The sequence below is a fragment of the Gadus morhua genome, chromosome 5 (genome assembly GCF_902167405.1).
Source record: "Gadus morhua chromosome 5, gadMor3.0, whole genome shotgun sequence".
NCBI lineage: Eukaryota > Metazoa > Chordata > Actinopteri > Gadiformes > Gadidae > Gadus > Gadus morhua.
In genome coordinates this window covers 20,823,461-20,843,733 of record NC_044052.1, presented here as the reverse complement: position 1 = coordinate 20,843,733, position 20,273 = coordinate 20,823,461, and the positions used below count along the sequence as shown (strand labels likewise).

At 51.6% G+C, this 20,273-nt stretch overlaps 1 protein-coding gene across 1 annotated transcript in view; it reads left to right on the top strand.

The window, feature by feature from the left end:
* atrn (attractin) overlaps positions 1–20,273 on the top strand; it is a 93,649-nt gene that overhangs the window by 27,124 nt on the left and 46,252 nt on the right. Inside the window, exons 11-22 of the mRNA XM_030355836.1 lie at positions 3,379–3,463; positions 3,651–3,850; positions 4,943–5,064; positions 8,182–8,320; positions 8,686–8,867; positions 10,502–10,721; positions 11,098–11,283; positions 14,734–14,979; positions 15,458–15,595; positions 17,337–17,430; positions 18,920–18,972; positions 20,116–20,210. Coding sequence (XP_030211696.1) covers positions 3,379–3,463; positions 3,651–3,850; positions 4,943–5,064; positions 8,182–8,320; positions 8,686–8,867; positions 10,502–10,721; positions 11,098–11,283; positions 14,734–14,979; positions 15,458–15,595; positions 17,337–17,430; positions 18,920–18,972; positions 20,116–20,210 — 1,760 coding nt within the window. The remainder of the gene's footprint in view (positions 1–3,378; positions 3,464–3,650; positions 3,851–4,942; positions 5,065–8,181; positions 8,321–8,685; positions 8,868–10,501; positions 10,722–11,097; positions 11,284–14,733; positions 14,980–15,457; positions 15,596–17,336; positions 17,431–18,919; positions 18,973–20,115; positions 20,211–20,273) is intronic.

Sequence of the window (20,273 nt, the reverse complement as noted above, 5' to 3'; positions counted from 1 at the left end):
AGACACGCACAGATCAATACACTGACAGATCGATGTGCACACAGATACAGACAGTCACAGAGGAAACACGGACAGATACACAGACAGATCGATAGGCAGACAGACAGACAGATACATAGACAGACAGACAGACAGACAGACAGACAGACAGACAGATAGATACACAGACAGACGGATAGATACACAGATACACAGACAGATACACAGATACACAGACAGATACACAGACCGACAGACAGACAGTCACATAGACAGATACACAGACAGATACACAGACAGACAGACACATAGACAGACAGACAGACAGTCACATAGACAGACAGACAGATACATAGACAGATACATAGACAGATACATAGACAGATAAACACCAGATCCACACACACACACAGACAAACACACAGACGGTTCCACAGACAGACAGGCGGATGCACTGACAGGCGGATGCATACTCGGACAGATACAGACACACAGAACGTTTCCTTGAGTTGCCAGCGAAGACTGTTCCGGATGGAACTGTTTATCCGTCGAGGTGTTTCATCCCGGGCGGCGGGGTGCTGAATACAGATGCGTGTTGTTAAGGAGCTCCACAGCAGAATAAATAGGTTATTATCTCCGTGTCTTCCACCGTGCATCTCGTCTCTCCCAAGTCCCGGGGATCTTCGGAGATGGATGCGGACGGGCGGAATATTGATCGTCTCCCAGGAGGCTGTCTAGCGCAGCCTCCGCCAGACTCTCGTGTTATTGCCTCACTGACCTTAGGGAACGCGTGTTACTGGAGATACTGGTGGAAGTGTACATCTCCCAGTTGGAGACCCACTATGAATTCAAAGCCAGGTTTCTCCCGCTAATCCCCCCCCCCCCCCCCCTCCTCCTCCGCTGCATAAATAACAGGTTTCATTATCCTTCGTATAATAAGACATCTACCGGGCGGGTCTCAAAATGGACGCCGTATACATAAACCATCAAACGCTTCCCTCGGAAACCTCGGAATTACTCCTGAGCGGTAATTACCCTTCGGAGCCGGCCAGCCAATGGCGAGCCGGCTGAAGGCTCTCGGAGCGTCTGGTTGCTGCGTGGAACTTTCCGGAGACATTCCCTCATTAACGGGATCTCCGGTACGGTACACTCCCACCAGGGTCCGGGATGGGAACAGGCTCCGGGCACTGCAGGTCTGGTTGCCGTTGTTGCCGGGTGATTGACAGGCGGCCCAGTCGCCCTAGTGCCGCGGGGGGGGGGGGGGGGGCTGCAGCTCAATCTGCTGGCTTCTGCTCATGCGGATAACAGGCGGCATTCTGGGTAAAAACAAAAAAAAAAGTCAACAGACGTGATCTGCGGAACTGTTCTGTCTACGTGGTTCTTCGGTGTTTCGCGAGCGAAGACGTCGGTCGAAGCGCTGTGGCCGCGACGGTGGAAGCTAGGCTAGTTAGCGTGGCGCTAAGTCGCGGCGGGTCCAGGGACGGGCAGGGCTAGCCGTCTGTACCCCGTGTTGTGTTGTGTCCTGTGGAGACATGGCGGGGTGTTGTCTGACTCCCCGGAGAGCCGCTGTCTGAGAAACGCCTCAAAGAAATTTCTCGCTTTAACCTCCACTGTCCTTCCCGCTCTCTCTCCCCCCCCCCCCCCCCCCCCCCCCCCCCCCCCCCCTCCCTCCCCCCGCTCTCTGCTCCCTGCCCTCCCTCCTCTCCCCCTAACCCCCCTTGCCCTCCCTCCTCTCTCTCCCCTCTGGCACCTGTCCTGGTTCTCTGATTGGATGGAAAGTCTTGCGGCGTTCACACAAACCCCCCCCCCTCCCGCTTTTCCTCCCCCGTTGCCCAACAGCTGTATGAGCCCGGTTGCCGTGGCAGCCGGTAATTGTCTGGTAATTACTGTGGAGATGGTGCCGAGCTCAGGCGACTAATTGCCCCTCCTTAACGAGCTCCACTCAATTAGAGTCCATCGGCCTGACATTGTGGTGGACGTGTCGGTAACGAATTTCCAATCAGCCCCGGTCAGGCTGCAGTACCGCCGTCGGCCAGCAGATGGTGCTAGGTGACCACAGCCTAACTGTGTGTGTGTGTGTGTGTGTGTGTGTGTGTGTGTGTGTGTGTGTGTGTGTGTGTGTGTGTGTGTGTGTGTGTGTGTGTGTGTGTGTGTGTGTGTGTGTGTGTGTGTGTCTCTCTCTCTCTTGGGGACTTGGGGGGGCTCACTGGGGCCTGCAGGCTGTAGATGCTCTGATGCAGTCCGAGTGTCTTCATCTCTGTTGCGCCGGCTTTGAAGGTTGGATGTGCTGACTCGTCAGGCTCTCCCGCTCTCCTCCTTGTTCTTATTCTGGTCCTCTCTTCCCCTTTTCCCGTCCTTTTCTCATCTTCCCTTTTATCCTCTCCTCACCTCCTCTCTGCTTCCTGCCTCCTCTCCTCTCCTTCCTTTCATCTCCTCTCCTCTACTTTCCCCTCTCCTTCTCTCCTTTCCTATCTCCTCCTCTCCTCCTTTCCTCCTCTCCTCATTCGTCTCCTCCTCTCTTTGCTCTACTCTCCATCCCTCTCTCCTTCTCCTCTCCTCTCCTCCTCACTCCTCCTCTCCTCCTTTCCCCTTGCCTCCTCTTTCCTCTCCTTCCCTCTTTTGCTTCTCCTATCCTATCTTCTCTTGACAAATATTGTGTGTGTGTGTGGAGGTTGGGGTGCAGATGCAGATATATATATTTTTTATACATTGGTAGTCAAGGAGGGGCCCTATTGTTGTTAAGGCGGGCCGCCTTAACCATGCAGTGCTGTTGGATACACTGATTGGTACAACTCCAGGGGCCGGTCCTATGATGGAGCGGGCTCCCCGGAGCCTCGCCCAAGGGGCCTCGAGTGGGAGGGGAATGGTACCGTGACCTTGGTGAGCCGCGGACCCTTCTAGCCTGCGGGACACATCGTGACATCATTAGATCATCACGTCATCACGTCACATCAGTTAGATCAGTCATCAAGAGAGTGTCCCTCATCTGACCTTGTACCTGTCTCCCTGTCCCCTTGTCTGTCTTCTCTGTCCGTCTGTCTGTCTTCTGTATTTCGGCCCCTCGTTCTCTTTGCCTGTCTCTGTATCTCCGGTATCTCTCTACCTCTCTCTATTTGTCTGTCTCACTGTCTCTGTGTCTCTCTACCTGTCTGTCTCTCTTTACCTCTCTGTCTCTGTGTCTCTCTACCTGTCTGTCTCTCTATACCTCTCTGTCTCTGTGTCTTTCCACCTCTCTCTCTCCCCGTCTCCGTTTCTTTCCCTCTCTCTCTGTCTCTATGTCTCTCTACCTGTGTCTCTCTCCCTGTCTCTCTCTGTCTCCCTCTCTCTCCATGTCTCGTTTTCTCTCCCCCTGTCTCTCTCTCTCCCTGTGTGGTTGTCTCCCTCCCGGTCTCTCCCCAGGCTGTGATGAGTGGAAGGTTCTCTCTCGACCTGATCTCCATCATGACGTCAACCGCTTCGGTCACTCTGCGGTCTTCAGCGACGGGTGAGTAAACACAGACCTGGATATAATGACTACTTATACATGTATATATACCAACATATGATTTATTCTAGGATGCAGAAGCTCTAGTAAATGTGCTGAAATGTAGTCTAGGATGAACAGTATGAGAACGTATGAGTATGAGAAGTCTCTCTCTCTCTCTCTCTCTCTCTCTCTCTTCCCCCCCCAGGGTGATGTATGTGTTCGGAGGGTTCAACAGCCTGCTCATGAGCGACGTGCTCGTGTACACCTCCCCCAACTGCTCCGCCTACTCAAGCCCCGCCTCCTGCGGCCAGGCCTGGCCCGGGATTCGCTGCGTGTGGAACGACACGTCGGAGGCCTGCCTCCACGCCCACCTGCAGCCCTCGGCCGCCTGCGCCGGGCGCACGTGTAAGTTTGCCGACGTCGTCGTCGTGGTGACCACGTCGCTGCGAGGTCATCGTCGCGAGGCCGCGGCTAGCACCGTGCCGATTGGCTCACTCCCTGTTCCCTATACAGTGAACACGATGTCGTACACTATTGGGCGAACACGCATCAGGGAGGGAGTAAACCAGCGGTTTACCCTGTGAAGCCTCATTTGCATAAAGAGGTGCATTATGGGTATGCAGTAGTGAAATTCGGAGGGACCCAGATTCATACCGTCACAATTTTCAGGCGAGCGCTACAAAATGGCGATGACTCAAACAGTGCACTGTACAGCACCCAAGGGGACCGTTTCAGAGAGTCGTTGTCTTATAAATAGTACATCGAACACAGACGCCGTCTGCACTTTAAATCGCATCCCCCTGCCTTGGTGATGATTCGGAGGGGCGAGCGCGCGCACGCTGGCATTTAAAAAGATTTCACTCTTGTTTTCATCTCATCCCCGGCGTGACGTTAATCACTGTGTTTACACCGTACGTGTGAACGCCGGAGTCGTAACGCAGTGATGTCGGGGGAGTGCACCGCGAGACCTCCCTGGATTACAGGACAGTCGTGGCATTTACAGCGCGGTGCGGGACGCGCGTGCAGAGCCCCCACGCTGGCTGGGCAGATTACAGCTGGTAGGGACTTCAGAGGGATAATGAGCTGGATTCAGACGGCTCGCAAAACGCTCCGCCGTGTTGCCTCCTCGTTATCTCCGCGAGATTTACCTTAAAGTGTAGCCTGTTGTCTTCGTGCCGGCGAAACATTCGAAAGATTGGTGAGGCGCGCGATCGCTGTAGAAAAGACGGTCGTTTGAACTTTTGACATGGTCTGTAAAATTATATATTTTTCTGGATGTGTTTATTTTGTTATTGTATAAATTATCATTAAACAGGTATTAATTGTTACGGATTAATTTATTTCAGATTATTTTATTTATTGAATTATACTTTTATACCCTGTTGTATTGTAACAATGTGCTGTAGCGACATGTTAACACCAGAAGGTGGCGACCTCCCGATGACGGACCATTAAACTTCTTCTCTGTGCCGGTCTCCTCCTCCACCTCCTCCCCAGACCCAGAGAGCGAGCGCTGTGAGCAGTACACCGACTGCTACAGCTGCACCGCCAACACCAACGGCTGCCAGTGGTGCGCTGTCAAGTGTCTGTCGCTGGGCAGCAACTGCTCCTCGTCCTCGGTGAGCACAAACGGAGCCTAAAGAGCTAAAGGGCTGATTATGGTTCCACATCGACGCAACGCAAGGGGGTTTACGGACGCATTACGTCCTTGCGGACCCTCCTTGTGTCCACCGCGAGGGCCTGACGTGCGCCTCCCAAAAATTATAACCTTGAGGCGATGCAGCAGCAAGGGCTCTGATTGGTCCGCTCACTAAAACCCGATGCAGAACCAAATCAGGTTCACGCCTGCGTTGAAGCGTCTGCGTGGACCATGTGTTGCATTGACGTGGAACCATAATCAGCCCTTAACAACACAGCAGTGTTGCTCAACCTCTGGGTCGCGGCCCCATGTGGGTTCGCCTGATTTGCATGTTGGGGTCGCAAGGGATTTCTGCCTTTATTCGCACTGTATCTCTCTCTCTATTACTGTATAGTGTGTAATACCGTACCTGTAGTGGTACCTATACCTGCATCCGTGTGTACAGTGTAATACGGTATCTATATGTTGTTGGACTTGCATTCTATCTCTCCATATAGGGCTTGTACATCAGAGTGCATCATGGGATTTATTTAATTATTAAGAGTTGTGTTACTGTAAAATCTGAGTAGTAAGTAAGTTATTTGCGGCGGCCTATCATGCGCTTCCAAAGCCGACCTCGCCACCAGCGGGGGGGGGGGGGGGTTGTGCACCTCGACCAATCAGTGTTTTTTTAATTACACCGTCGTCACGGTAACAGGGGCACGTAGCGCGCGGGGCGCCGCCCCCCCCAGTTGACGACTGCAGAGGTTGGAACACGATGACAGACGTGTCTCCTCCCCAGCTCCCTTCTCAGCGAGGGGGGGGGGGGGGTGGTATTAATACATGAGGCCCTCTGCAGGGGGTCCTCGGAGACGGCTTTAAGCAGCCGCGCCCCGCAGAGCCCACACCGTGGGGTGGCTTTCCTCTGACGGGTTCGACTCCAGGCGTCCTCTGCCGCGTGCGGGCCAATGAGCTCCCTCGTTTCAGGGTCTTCTAGAGTGGGCGTTCCGCTCGGGTTTTCAGTGTCCTCGTTTTCGACGTCGTCCTACATTCGGTGTCTACTTAAGCCGGCGCCTCGCTGAAGTTTTGTATCCTACCTCATTAGGTGTCTTCCCTGATTTGCTGTGTTCTAAAAATATTGTTCCTAAGTGGGATTCGTACCAACATTTGACAACTTCATAGTTTAAAGTTTTTCTCCAAACGGGTCGTAACGATTCGGTTGTTGCATGTCACCGAATAGAGAAGAAGAAAGACCCATCCTCAAACTGATATCTTGTCACATCCTCCTGGACTTCGAAGAGGTACATTGTCACAAGGAACCCTTCTGTGTCCCACGTTGATGACCACCGATGACTCCCCCTCTGCCTGGAGTCCCGACGCGAGGACTCGGCCCGACTTCATCCTCTTTTCCGCTCGCCCGCGTTCCGGACATAATGAGAACTGCTCCGACATTCAGGAGACAGGACGTCGTAATCGCCCCGGCGTGGAAACCTAATAGAACTTAATCACCCTCTCCCTCTGCTCCCGGAGACGTGGCTTAGCCCACGAGGTCGCTCAGCCCACGCAGCCAATCATCTCCCCCCCCCCCCCTCCTCCTCCGCAGTCCACGTCCTGTCACTCCTAACTCTCCTGTCCACCGATTAAAAATAAAGGCTATATCAGATGTCCCCGCACCGCAGGTTGCCGCCCGGCCATTGGACGACCGCTCCGACGCCAACACCCTGGGGTGCACCCCCCCCCCCCCCCCCCCCCCCCCCCCCCCCCCCACACCCCCTTGATGAGCTCATAGTTGTACCATAAAGTAATTGCCATGGGGATGTGAAGGCGAAAATAGTATAGATAGAATTTACGTGCCAACTGGTTTATGACTTGTGTTTCCCACTATCTACAGCCCTGACCTGTAGGCATCCTCTAGCAGGATGACCCCTAACACCTACCTGCTCCTTAATGACATGGATCCACTGTCTAACCCCTACCTGCTCCTTAATGACATGGAGTCACTGTCTAACCCCTACCTGCTCCTTAATGACATGGAGTCACTGTCTAACCCCTACCTGCTCCTTAATGACATGGATCCACTGTCTAACCCCTACCTGCTCCTTAATGACATGGATCAACTGTCTAACCCCTACCTGCTCCTTACTGACATGGATCCACTGTCTAACCCCTGCCTGCTCCTTAAAGGGATACTTCACCCATTTAGATCCGGCGTTCTATCATTATCGCTATTGTAATATAAATAAATATATAAATAAATATCAGTCTAAACCAGTCTCCCCTTGGCCCATTTTTCTCATCTAATTTTCCCCCGAAATGACCTCAAATGACGCGTTTGACGTCATTTCGGGAGAAACCTCTTGTCCCGCTAGAAGGGCCGAGGACTACAACACACTTTTGGTGGAAAAATGTTCAACCAATAAGGAATGAGAGGGGGCGGGAGCTCGCGTACTGAGGGGGAATGAGGGGGACGGGAGACCGACAGGTGGGCGGGGCAGCGAGCGCAATGCACTGTGGTAGTTGGAGGTTTTCTTACTTTGAGCCAGAGAGACCATGAAAACACTCTTTCTGCCTTTTTTCAGGCTAGGATGAACCGATTTCAATTTTTTTTTCACATTTATAATACCCACCGGTGAAGTATCTCTTTAATGACATGGATCCACTGTCTAACCCCTACCTGCTCCTTAATGAACTGTCTCTGTACTATCTAACCCCTGCCTGCTCCTTAATGACATGGATCCACTGTCTAACCCCTACCTGCTCCTTAATGACCTGTCTCTGTACTATCTAACCCCTACCTGGTCCTTACTGACATGGATCCACTGTCTAACCCCTACCTGGTCCTTACTGCCATGGATCCACTGTCTTAACGTCTACCTGCTCCGTAATGACATGGATTCACAGTCTATCCCCATGGATCTGTACTGTCTAACCCCTACATGGCCGTCAATGACATGGATCTAGTGTGTCTATTATCGTGTACGATGCTTGATGCTGGATTTAAACAACCACTGACTTCTCTTATTCCCCACTGATTTACCATCCGAAACGTCCGAGCCCCCCATGTGACCTGTTGCCCCCCACCCTGTGTGCCCCCCCCTCCCCCCTCCCCCCACCCCAGGGGGCCGTGAGCGAGTACGACGGCTGCCCCAAGGACAACGCCTCGTTCGTGTGCAACAAGAAGACCAGCTGCAAGAGCTGCTCCTCGGACCAGAACTGCCAGTGGGAGCCACGCAACCAGGAGTGCATCTCCCTGCCAGGTGAGGAGAGGGGCGGTGGTACGGTCGTCATGGTGACCCCCGAGCATCACCAGCTCCGGGGCACGGCAGCGTGTCTTGTGATGTAGCACGGTGATTGCTTTGGAGGTGTGCAGATGACTCATCCCATATCTGTCCATCTCTCTCTCTGTCTGTATGTCTGTCTCTCTGTCTGTCTCTCTGTCTCTGTCTCTGTCTCTGTCTGTCTGTCTGTCTGTCTGTCTGTCTGTCTGTCTGTCTGTCTGTCTGTCTCTCTCTCTCTTTGTCTCTCTCTGTCTGTCTGTCTGTCTGTCTGTCTGTCTGTCTGTCTGTCTGTCTGTCTGTCTGTCTGTCCCTCCCTCCCCCCCTCCCTCCCTCCCTCCTTGTAGAAAACGTGTGTGGCGAGAGCTGGCATCTGGTGGGCAACTCGTGCCTCAAGTTCCTGACGGCGAAGGACTCGTACGACAACGCCAAGCTGGCGTGCCGCGGGTACAGCGGGGTGCTGGCCTCGCTCACCTCCCCCAAGGAGGTGGACTTCGTCCTGAAGGAGCTGCAGATCATGAGCGTGGTGGTGAGTAGGAGAAAGAGGAGGAGGAGGAGGATGAGCACTTTGGGGAGCTTTTGGTCGGAAAAATAGATAAGATACACTAAAACACGAGAAATGTCTAACACGTGTGTGTTTACGTGTATCAGCCGATCAGTATCATGAATAACGATGTGTGTGTGCGTGTGTGTGTGTGTGTGTGTGTGTGTGTGGGCGCGCGCGCGTGTGCCTGAGCGTAGCCCCAGCACGACACCGTGTTTCATGAGCTTCGGGTCGCTAGTCTATCAAGTCGTCTTTTATTAGTCCTTTTTGACAGTATAAAGGTCAACATGATTTGTATTTTATTAATCCCAGACAGGAAATTAAAATGTCCGGGCCAGGGAACATGACTCGCTCTGGCCTCCCTCCCGTTCAGCCAGATCTCCAGCTGACCTGGCCCCGGGTCGGGCCAATCACAGCCCTTTATCTAAAAGGGGGCGGGGTTTGATTCGGGTGAACGGGCAGAAAAGGGCCTTTGAGGCACTTCCGTGAAGCAACCAAGTCTGCGGCCGCTGATGTGGAACGGTCGGTCGGATCAGGGCAGAATGAACCCGGCTGGACGGTACATCATCTCTCAGGGAGGAACAGGACATCCACCGGTCTCCAGAGACCTCTCTCTTAGCGCTGTTTTCGACGCCCTCTGAGGGGTGCCAGACTAAACCCGCTTTGTGAATTGGTGAAGCGATGTCCGGCTAAATATGTACAGGACAGGAATAGGAATTTGGAAAGGCATCAAATAATGTTAACCAAAATATAATATATATTGATGATTCTTAGTTGCCGAATGGGCGATTAATACATTTGTAATCGCAATTAAAATTAATGGTTTAGGTTTTTCTTTTTAAAGAAAATCGACCTATATATTCTTTTTTTAAGGAGCAGAACCACACATTTATTCCCACATCTTAAACTGAGGCACGCAGCAGAATGGGAGATATGTGTTATTTATTTTGCTTTCGTCAATCATTGTTATACTTCAAATAAAATCCAAACTTAAAAAAATATCTTTTTCACTCAGAAAAAAGTAGATAAAAATCAATAATCAGGTTTGGTTTGAAGAAATAGGAGATTACATTTTTCGGCCAAATCACCCGGCCGTACGTACTACCCTAGCCCAGCCGGGCCTGAGCAGCAGACCCCGACAGAAGGAGGGGTGTCAGACTGCAGACGATGAACCCTTGGGGTCCCATACGATTCCCTCCCCCTACACCGTCTCCCCCTCCCCTGGGGGCCGGCGGCCGGGGCCATGGGGTCGGAGGTTCTGTCTCTCTGGCCCCCGGTCAGACAGGAGCAGCCGGGCCCAGATGGAGGAGGACAGGGGCTGTGGATGTGTTGTTGGAGCGGTGTGGGTTCCACACGACTGGCTCCCCCTGGTCCTCGAGGGAGGACGGGAGAGATGAGGGGGGGGTTAGGACCTGAGAGTCGACGGGATGGATGAGAGAGGAGGGTTTTAGGACCGGGAGAGGAGGGGACAGAGGGGGGGGGGGGGGGGGGGGTTTAGTGTGTGTGTGTGTGTGTGTGTGTGTGTGTGTGTGTGCCCGTGCGCACGACCCCAGCATGATGAGGTGTATCAGCTGATGAGCAGCCCCCTGACCCTCTCCCCCTCTCTGTGGCTCCCCCAGTACAAGGCGCTGGTGACCCCCTGGGTGGGCCTGAGGAAGATCAACGTGTCGTACTGGTGCTGGGAGGACATGTCGCCCTTCTCCAACACCAGCCTGCAGTGGCTGCCCGGGGAGCCCAGCGACGCCGGCTTCTGCGGCTACCTGGCGGAGCCGGCGGCTAGCGGCCTGCGCGCCCAGAGCTGCATCAACCCCGTCAACGGCAGCCTGTGCGAGCGCCCCGGTAAGGCCAACCCCCCCCCCCCCACCCCCCCCTCCCCCGGTAAGGCCACCTTCTAGAAGGTTCCCCTACCCGGCTAACCAATATGGCCGCCGGCTGAATAAAGGTCTATATTAGGCCAGCTTTAATTTGGGTGGATCGACGAAAGGAAGTGACCGTGTTGTCCTCGTTCCTGCCTTTCGGTACGTGATGTCGACGTCATGGTGATGTCAACGGTGTTGTCACGGTGTTGTCACGGTGACGTCAACGTCACGTCGTCGGCGATGTCCTCTCGCCCCCCCCCCCCCCCCCCCTCCTTACAAAAGTAAACTCTCCCTCAGTGCCGCTCGGTTTCTCACTTCCTGTCCCTGAAACCCCCTCCCCTCGCCGCCCTCCTCAGCCAACCACAGCGCCAAGCCGTGCCGCACGCCGTGCGCCATGCGCACCAACTGCAACGAGTGCACCATCAGCAGCTCGGAGTGCATGTGGTGCAGCAACATGAAGCAGTGTGTGGACTCCAACGCCTACGTCGCCTCCTTCCCCTTCGGCCAGTGCATGGAGTGGTACACCCTGAGCACCTGCCCACGTGAGTCCCGCCTCCGCCGCCCTGCGCCCGCTCCTCCTCCTCTGCCTAGTTTTCCTCCTTCTCCGCCTCCTCCTAGTTCTCCTCCTCTTCCTCCCTGCTCCTCCTCCTCCTAGTTCTCCTCCTCCTCTTCCTCCCTGCCCCTCCTCCTCCTCCGCCTCCTCCTAGTTCTCCTCCTCTTCCTCCCTGCTCCTCCTCCCCCTAGTTCTCCTCCTCTTCCTCCCTGCTCCTCCTCCTCCTCCTCCTCCTAGTTCTCCTCCTCCTCTTCCTCCCTGCTCCTCCTCCCCCATCCTCCTCGTTCCTTGACCCATACCATCCCGCTCTCTCACTTCCTCTCCATCTCTCTCTTCTTCCGTCTCTCGCTCCCTCTCCCTCTGCAGCCACACTCTCCCTCTCTTCGCCCCGTTTCCCTTTTCTGCTACCTCTCTCTCTCCGTCTCATCGCTCTCTCATTGCCTCCTCCACTGCTCTTTTTCTCCCACCTCTATCTCAAGCCCCGTCTGGCTCTCGCTCTCACTCCCTCTCTCTTTCTCCGTCTCTGTCTCTTGCTTTCTCGCTCTCACTCTCTTGCCCGTGCTCGCTCTCGTCCTTCTTCTCTTTCCCTCCACTCCACCTTCTCTCATTTCTTCTCCCTCAATTCCCCTTCTCTTCCCCTCTCTCACAGTCCCCTTCATCGCTTGCTCTCTCTCTCTCTGTCTCTCTCTCTCTGTCTCCCTCTCCATCCCTCGTCCCCTCTCCATATCCATCTCTGTCTCGGTCTCGCTCTACATTTCTATGAGCGGGTGTTGTATGAAAAGACGACGGGGGGGGGGGGGGGGATTAATTACGATTCAGGAGGGAGACGAGTGAAAGATAAATAAAGGGGATGTAAGCGGTGGCGCTCAAATGAGCGGGTTTCCGAGTGGACCCAAATACTCTTCGGCAATTGATGGAGCGTTGTCGGCGGTGGAGGATCCAAACTCCCGGCTCAGCCAATCAGCAAACAAAGGTGATGGAGCCTTTGAGGCACAATGGCCGCCCGGGTTGTTATCGAGCTCTGAAAGGAGCAGCCACTCATTATCCATTCATTGAACCAACAAGAAGATAGAGTTCAGATTTAGTCATCTAAACAAACACCGATTCGCATGCGACACACACGGTGTTGCCTTCCTTTGTGATCTCCCGCTCATCCTCGCTGTTTAATTCAGATTCAGGTGCAGCTTCACTCAAATCAGGCCACAAACCGATGCTATATAGCTGATAAAGCAGGATGTCGCTAACCAAGTGGGCTACATTTGTACAACTCTGTGTCAGTGGGCGATTGTTCCGTGTATTTGTTCTGGGCTTTAGAACGGGCGGCAGCGGTCGATAAATCCTCCAGTCAATCAGTTATCCTCCGCTGGCTCCAGCAGCACAACAAAACAGGTCCAGACATCGCAGTCCGTCTCTAAAGCAAGCCCGGTTCTGGCTCGCTTAACATCGTTTTAACCTCACGGATCGGTCTCCAATAAAGAATGATTCTGTCTATGAACCTTAACTTAACCGAGCCTTGTTCTGCCTCTAAATCTTAACTTAAAAAAAGTGTTGTTCTGCCTCTTAACCTTAACTTAACCCAGTGTTGTTCGTCCCTCTAAACCTTAACGTAACCCAGCCTTGTTCTGCCTCTAAACCTTAGCTTATACCAGCGTTGTTCTGCCTCTGAACCTTAACTTAACCCAGTGTTGTTCTGTGTGTAAAGCGTACTACGGCCAGCCTTGCTCTGCGTGTAAAGCGTATTACGGCTGGCCTTCAGCTCTGTCATTTTACGATAAGACCTGCGTGGACCGAGGTCATGCGCAACATTATTTAGCAGCCCACATAAAGTCCGGGCCCCTGCCCTTCGTTGCCATGACGGCTCTATTAATTAGGTTTCGTCGTCCGTGAGTTAATTAGGTGCAAGTCGTTAAGGGCCAAACATAAGGTTGCGATGTCTCCCCGGGGGTTGGGGGGAACGTATAGGCTAATCTCTTATCCGTGACTGTGGCCTTTACACCCAACGCCGGAGAAATTAATTTCCCAACTGGCCCCTTGGGATGTCTGTGACATGTTGTGGGTTACTCAAACACACAAATCTTAAAAAAACAAGCGCACACGCACACGGTTTCTCTAGAAATGCCTTCGCGGTGAATGATAGGGGTAGCTAACGAGTTTAATGTAAACGTGAAGGCGTGCGCTCGGACTACATTAAAACATCCGGAGGAGGGTGATTGGTTGACGACACCGCCGTAGCTACGCCAGGGTGATTGCTCGGTTCACTAGCCTGGAAGATCGCCATTTTAATCAACTCTCGTTAATTCAGTTTAAACCATCTCATGAAAACGACCATTACTTTTTTTTCATTTTCTTGATCAGTTTCGCAGGGAAACGTATATTTTCTAACGGGCCCCTGATCGTCAAGCCTCCAGCTGGGGGAACATGCCCACTCGTGATGTCATTGAAGCCGTGAAACTGCTTTGGAAATGGCTTGTAGCGGAGAACGTCACACCGGTTTTGTCGCCGGTTAAACACGTACCCTTTAAGTTAGTCAAGAGTCAAGACTGAACCACAGCTTAACCAACACCACAATAGCAACAGTGTGGATCAGAGGTGTGCTATTATTGTGGCCTACCTCACCGAGACCATGTATCGCACCCTGGGCGACAGAGCCTTCGCCATCGCCGCCCCTACCCTCTGGAACTCCCTCCCTCTGGCCATCCGAAACTCTGATACACTCTGTTCATTCAAAAGTCAACTTAAAAACTGGAGCACCTACAACATTTGACAAATCATCCTCCGCCATCTGCCACTCTCTCCCGCTCTCTTAATGTGTTGCCTATTGTTGTGGCGCTGTTTATTTTTTCCCTTTTGTTTGAGTGTCTCTACTCCTTTCTTGTTAAGCGTCTTTGAGTATTTAGAAAAGCGCTATAAAAAACTGATTTTCATTATTATTATTACTACTTACGTGATGACTCAACTAATCACTGACCCAGCCCCTGATTACATTAGATTTAGTGTTCCAAAATAGTTAATAATAATTTTCCATAGAGACTTGGAACGTCATCCAATCAAAACTCGGATCTCAAAGAACTGCAAATTAAAAATCGTAACATAACACTTGATTTACGCACAGGTCGGCAATACATTGAAGACATTTTTTGCCAGGTTTTTGAAATTATTTTTTACATCTCGAGCGTATTTAACCAATAAATCTAATTCCCGGCCAAACTCATTAAGAAATACGAGTGGCAGGCCTGTCCTAATCCCGGCCAATCGTTCCATCCGGCCAGAATGAGCTTTCAATTAACAAATCCCTGAGCGAGATGCGGGCGGGGGGGGAAGGAGGGACTATGTTTCATCTCAACGTTCCCCAGAGATTTTCTGTTTCCCCAACTAAAAACCCTCTTCCCAGTGAGCATCCCCCCCCAGCGTCCCCGACTGACCCTCTACCCCCCCCCAGCGGAGAACTGCTCGGGGTACGGGACCTGCTCCCAGTGCATGGATCAGCCGGGCTGCGGCTGGTGCACCGACCCCAGCAACACGGGCAAGGGCCAGTGCATGGAGGGCTCCTACCGGGGGCCCTTCCAGACGGAGGTGCCCGCCCCCTCCAGCCTGCCCGGCATGGCGCCCGGCCTGCAGGTGGCGCTCAACGCCAGCATGTGTCCCGGCCAGGCCAAGTACAACTGGTCCTTCGTCCACTGCCCAGGTACGGCCCTCACTGGTTCTCCTCGCCTGTCCAATCAGATCCTTCCATCTCATCGCCCGTCCAAAAGTATCGCTTGATGTCATGGTCACATGCTATTACTTTATAACAAATGATGATAACAATATATACATTTCATCAGGGCAAATTATGTAATAATCTTGATTTCTGATGACCTAATCTATGAATTGCAATATGTATATATATATATATATATATATATATATATATATATATATATATATATATATATATATATATATATATATATATCACCACATGGTATCATTCAGCATCGTGACATTGGCTCTTAAAGTCATTATATTTTTTATCAACAATGTGCAAACGTTTTTCAAGCTATATAACGTCACAGCTACTGATGTCTTAACCCAGATTAGATAAAATGAGACACTGATGTCTGCTAGTGCATCAGCCGTCGGTTTCCAATGATGCAGTGTGTGTGCTTGCGTGTGTGTTACAGCGTGCCAGTGCAACGGCCACAGCCAGTGTGTGAACCAGAGTGTGTGTGAGAAGTGCGAGGACCTCACCACCGGAACCCACTGCGAGAGCTGCGTCTTCGGCTTCTTCGGCGAACCCACCAACGGCGGCAGCTGCCAGCGTGAGTACCCCCCTTTGATAAATCGACCAATCAGGGTCGGGTAGTATAGTGCTGAGGGTTTGACTCCCACTGAAAGACACGGGGTTCGATGCCCGCAGTCTTAGAGCAGGATGACCCCTGACCCCTACCTGCTCCTTGATAACACAAGTTCACCGATCCTGAATTCACTCAGGAGGAGAGAGAGGGGCAAGACGACGAAGGGGAAAGAGGCGGAGGGATGGGGAGGGAGGAGGGGGGAGAGAGAGGGGCAAGACGACGAAGGGGAAAGCGGCGGAGGGATGGGGAGGGAGGAGGGGGGAGAGAGAGGAGCAAGACGACGAAGACCCGCTGGACTGTTGCTCATCTATCCGTCACACATCTAGGTGGACACGTCCACTTGTGATGTCACAAGAGACCGACGTCTTGTAAACGGCGAATCACACTCGCACCTGGTGGCATGTCATGGGAGCTTTAATAAGTCGGTTCAACTCGGCTCATCTCATCCTCTGCTCCTCCTCCGTTCCTGAACTCCGGAACGCACCTCCAGGCTCTGATCTCTTCCTGAGACGTACCCCCCCCACCACCACATTCCCGATTAACCGTCAGCCCCGACCGACGCTACGTCTGTCAGACCCTTCCTACACCAGCTGGCTTCGCCCGCGGGTCCGCTCGTTAGCATGCTCGTTAGCATTTTAGTTAGCATGCTAGTTAGCATTCTCGTTAGCATTTTAGTTAGCATGCTAGTTAGCATAGTGAGCATGCTAGTTAGCATGCTTGTTGGCATAGTGAGCGTGCTAGTTATGCTAGTGGTTAGCATGCTACCTCTTCCACTAGTATACATAAATGGGGGCTAAGGGAGGGACTGGACCCCCTAACCAGCCCTAGTCCAGCGCCTTCTGATCCCACCGCCGCCGCGCCGGATTCCTGGGGGGGGGGGGGGGGGGGGGGGATAGAGGCCGACCTGTAAAGATCTCCCGTGAAATGAATCTCGACACGCGATCCACCAGCCCATCAATCAGCCGCCGGGGCTGATGGGATGTGAAATGACGTTTATTTGAAAATTGCGTTGGGGAACCGGGCGCATTAGCCGGCGTTGCTAAGGGCTAATCAGATGAAAACGGTTCGCAGAGGATTTGCGATCTAAATTTACATCTCTGGCTGTCAGTGGACGGCTGGCGGCGGTGACCGGTGTGTTTTGTGTTTTTATGATTGACGGGCAGGTTAGTTATTCTTTTTCACCGACGCACTGATAGCATCTGCCGGTAACTCTCTAGACTCATTAGCTAAACCTGGTGGGTAGAATATGGAAGTAGGGCTGGGAATTTCTCGTGACAGTCTGCAAAGTATGATATCACTTTATCACATGATGGAGTATGATTTGCTGTCCCGTTGGAACGAAGCAACGCATGGCGTAAAGTGTTGACCTGACCTGGAGTCTTAGTGATGTTATTTGGACGTAGCCAAACACATGGATGGATGGCCAGAGAGATGGATGTGGCACTTTATTCTTCCCTTAACAGGGTTCAACCGCATCCCGCACAGTCACAACAGCAAAAAATATTTTAATAAGAACATTGTACTGCAATTCTACACCGACGGTTTCTTGTATGTATCGATGTTCTATATTCCAGCACACGTTTTTAACATGACACCGTGTGTATTGTGTGTTCCAGCATAACATGTTTTTACAGGACGCCGTGTGTATTATGTGTTGGAGCTTAACATGTTTTTAACATGACACCGTGTGTATTCTATGTTCCAGCGTGCCGGTGTAACGGCCACGCTGGCATGTGTAACCCCACCAACGGAAAGTGTTACTGCACCACCAAAGGCATCAAGGGAGACCGCTGCCACCTGTGAGTTCTCTCTCCGCCGCCATCTTGTCTTCATACGTTACCTCTGCGTTCTTTATACTGGTCTCTCTTTACCGGCATCTTGTCTTCATAACTGAACAGTGTACTCTCTTAACCGCCATCTTGTATTTAAACATTACTGTTTTTTACTTTATACTAGTCTCTCTTAGCCGCCATCTTGTCTTCATAACAGAACAGTGTACTCTATAGTAGTCTCTCTTAACCGCCATCTTGTATTTAAACATTACTATTTTGTACTTTATACTAGTCTCTCTTACCCGCCGTCTTGTATTTAAACATTGCTACTTTGTACTTTATACTCATCTCTCTTAACATCCATCTTGTCTTCCGACGTTAATACTGTGGTCTTACGACTAGTCTCTCTCTTAACAGCCATCTTGTCTCAAACCCTCTTCTGTGAACCGTATTAAACTGTATTATACTGAAACTGGACTACTGCAGTTTCCTCGCTCGTCTTCCTACAACACGACCTTATCGGTATCTTATGCTATAGATTCCTCTGGTCTGTGTAGAGTGTGCTCTTCCTGTGTTTTGGCTGCCGTTAAGCATCGTTAGCTAATGGATATTCGGAAGCTTGTTCTTCTGTGTTCTGTTGAACCACGGTCAATTTTGCTAGCTGGAAAATATGTGCTGAATAAGCCCGTTGTGTTTTATAGCGTTTGTTTTATCCCGCTGTGGAACGTATTTGCAAGCTATTTCATTATTTTGGGTCATTTTTTTTTTCTTTTTTTTTTTCAACTTCTTTACTCGCTCAATAATAATATGCGCTGGCTAATCTACAAATGCGTCATTAGCGGCCGTGTTCTCCGCTGTGTGGTTTGGTTAGTGCCGTGTCAGCCGTCACAACACCTAATTCTTGTTTTAATGTTCAGTCGCCGGCGGCTACATGGCTGACATCCTGTTCAGCACTAATTAAAAAATATTTTTCAGACTGTACTATAAGCAAAACATTAGGATGTGCTGTCCATGCTGACAAATGTTCTCTCTCTCTCTGTCTCTGTCTCTGTCTCTCTCTGTCTCTTTCTCTCCGTCTCTGTCTGTCTCTCTCTCTCTCTCTCTGTCTCTGTCTCTCTCTCTGTCCCTCTGTCTCTGTCTCTCTCTCTCTGTGTCTGTCTGTCTCTCTCTCTCTCTCTCTCTGTCTCTTTCTCTGTCTCTGTCTCTGTGTCTGTCTCTATCTCCGTCTCTATCTCTGTCTGTCTGTCTGTCTGTCTGTCTGTCTGTCTGTCTGTCTGTCTGTCTGTCTGTCTGTCTGTCTGTCTGTCTGTCTGTCTGTCTGTCTGTCTGTCTGTCTGTCTGTCTGTCTCTCTCTCTCTCTCTCTGTCTCTGTCTCTGTGTCTGTCTCACTCTCTGTCTCTATCTCCGTCCCTCGCTCTCTCTCTCTCTCTCTCTCTCTGTCTGTCTGTCTGTCTCTCTCTCTGTCTCTCTCTCTCTCTCTCTCTGTCTCTGTCTCTCTCGCTCTCTCTTCCAACAGGTGTGAAGTGGAGAACCGTTACCAAGGCAACCCCCTGAAAGGAACCTGCTACTGTAAGTGGCACTCCGGGCCCCCTGATCCAGCGGGGTGGGGCTGTGGGCGGTCCCGTGTCACCTGTGTGGCCCTCACCTTTTAGAGGTTTATTTTATTTGGCGGGCTCGGCTGGGCTCTATCTGTTTACACTCTACTCTATTCGTCTCTACTCTCCTCGATTTGACTCTTCTCTATTTGGTTCCACTCTTCTCGTATTGCCTCTTCTCTACCCGGTTCTATTTTACTCTATTGGTTTCAAGTCTTCTCCATGCATCTCTACTCTACTCTATTTGTCTATAACTAGGGTTGCCGCGGTGTGGACATTTTCACACCGAGTAATACACTCGTGTCAACACCGGTATTACCGAGTATAAACTTTGAAACTAGGTCAACCGCCTTCTCCATCTTCTCCTCTACCATCTTCTCCTCTTCGTCAGCGTCTGGCAGTGCGCCAGTTCTCGGTGACAGCGACTTATAACGTTCTATATATAATAGTACAATATGATTGTAATATCACGGCCAAAAGCTCTGTGCGCCTCCGGATGGCCGTAGCGCGGGGAGCTCTCATAGGGATTGGGCTTCGCAGGGTTTGTTTACCGGCGTTGCTATGGTTACCGGTCTTGCGTGTTCCAACGCTTTATTAGGTAGCTTATCTATCGGGCTTGTATATTATTTTTTTTATGAAAAAACGCATCAGAAATAAAACAGTCAGTGCAAAGAGAAACTGCCAAACTTTTTTTTTTTATCAAAAATGCCTAAAGTAAAAAATAACTCTGTATTGCCGGTGTGCAACACCGAGTAATTGGTGTTGGCCTCAACACCGGTAATACTGTATACCGCGGTCTATACCCGACTCTATATGGCTCTACTCTTGCTGTATTTGGTTCTCCTCTATTCTATTTTTTTCTATTCTGACGTTTGGTTTTGTTATGTGTGGATCCGTTCTATTCAGTATGGTTCTATTCTATCTGTTTCCGTTCCATTGTGTTCTGCCCCCGGCTAGAGGGACTGCGGTTCACTCCCCGCTCGGGGAGAGGAAAAGGAAAAAGCTTTCCTTCAATCACTGACCGACGCTCCTTCCCCTCTCTCTCTCTCTCCATTCACACACCGGCCCCTCCCCCTCCCCTCTAACCCCGCCCCCTCCGCCCCGTGGCGTCCAATAGACACGCTGCTCATCGATTACCAGTTCACCTTCAGCCTATCCCAGGAGGACGACCGCTACTACATCGCCATCAACTTCGTGGCCACGCCGGAGGAGGTGGGTCACGGAGAACTTTTCCTTCCTCTTTCTTTCTTTTTTCTGGGCTAAGCCGGTTTAGCG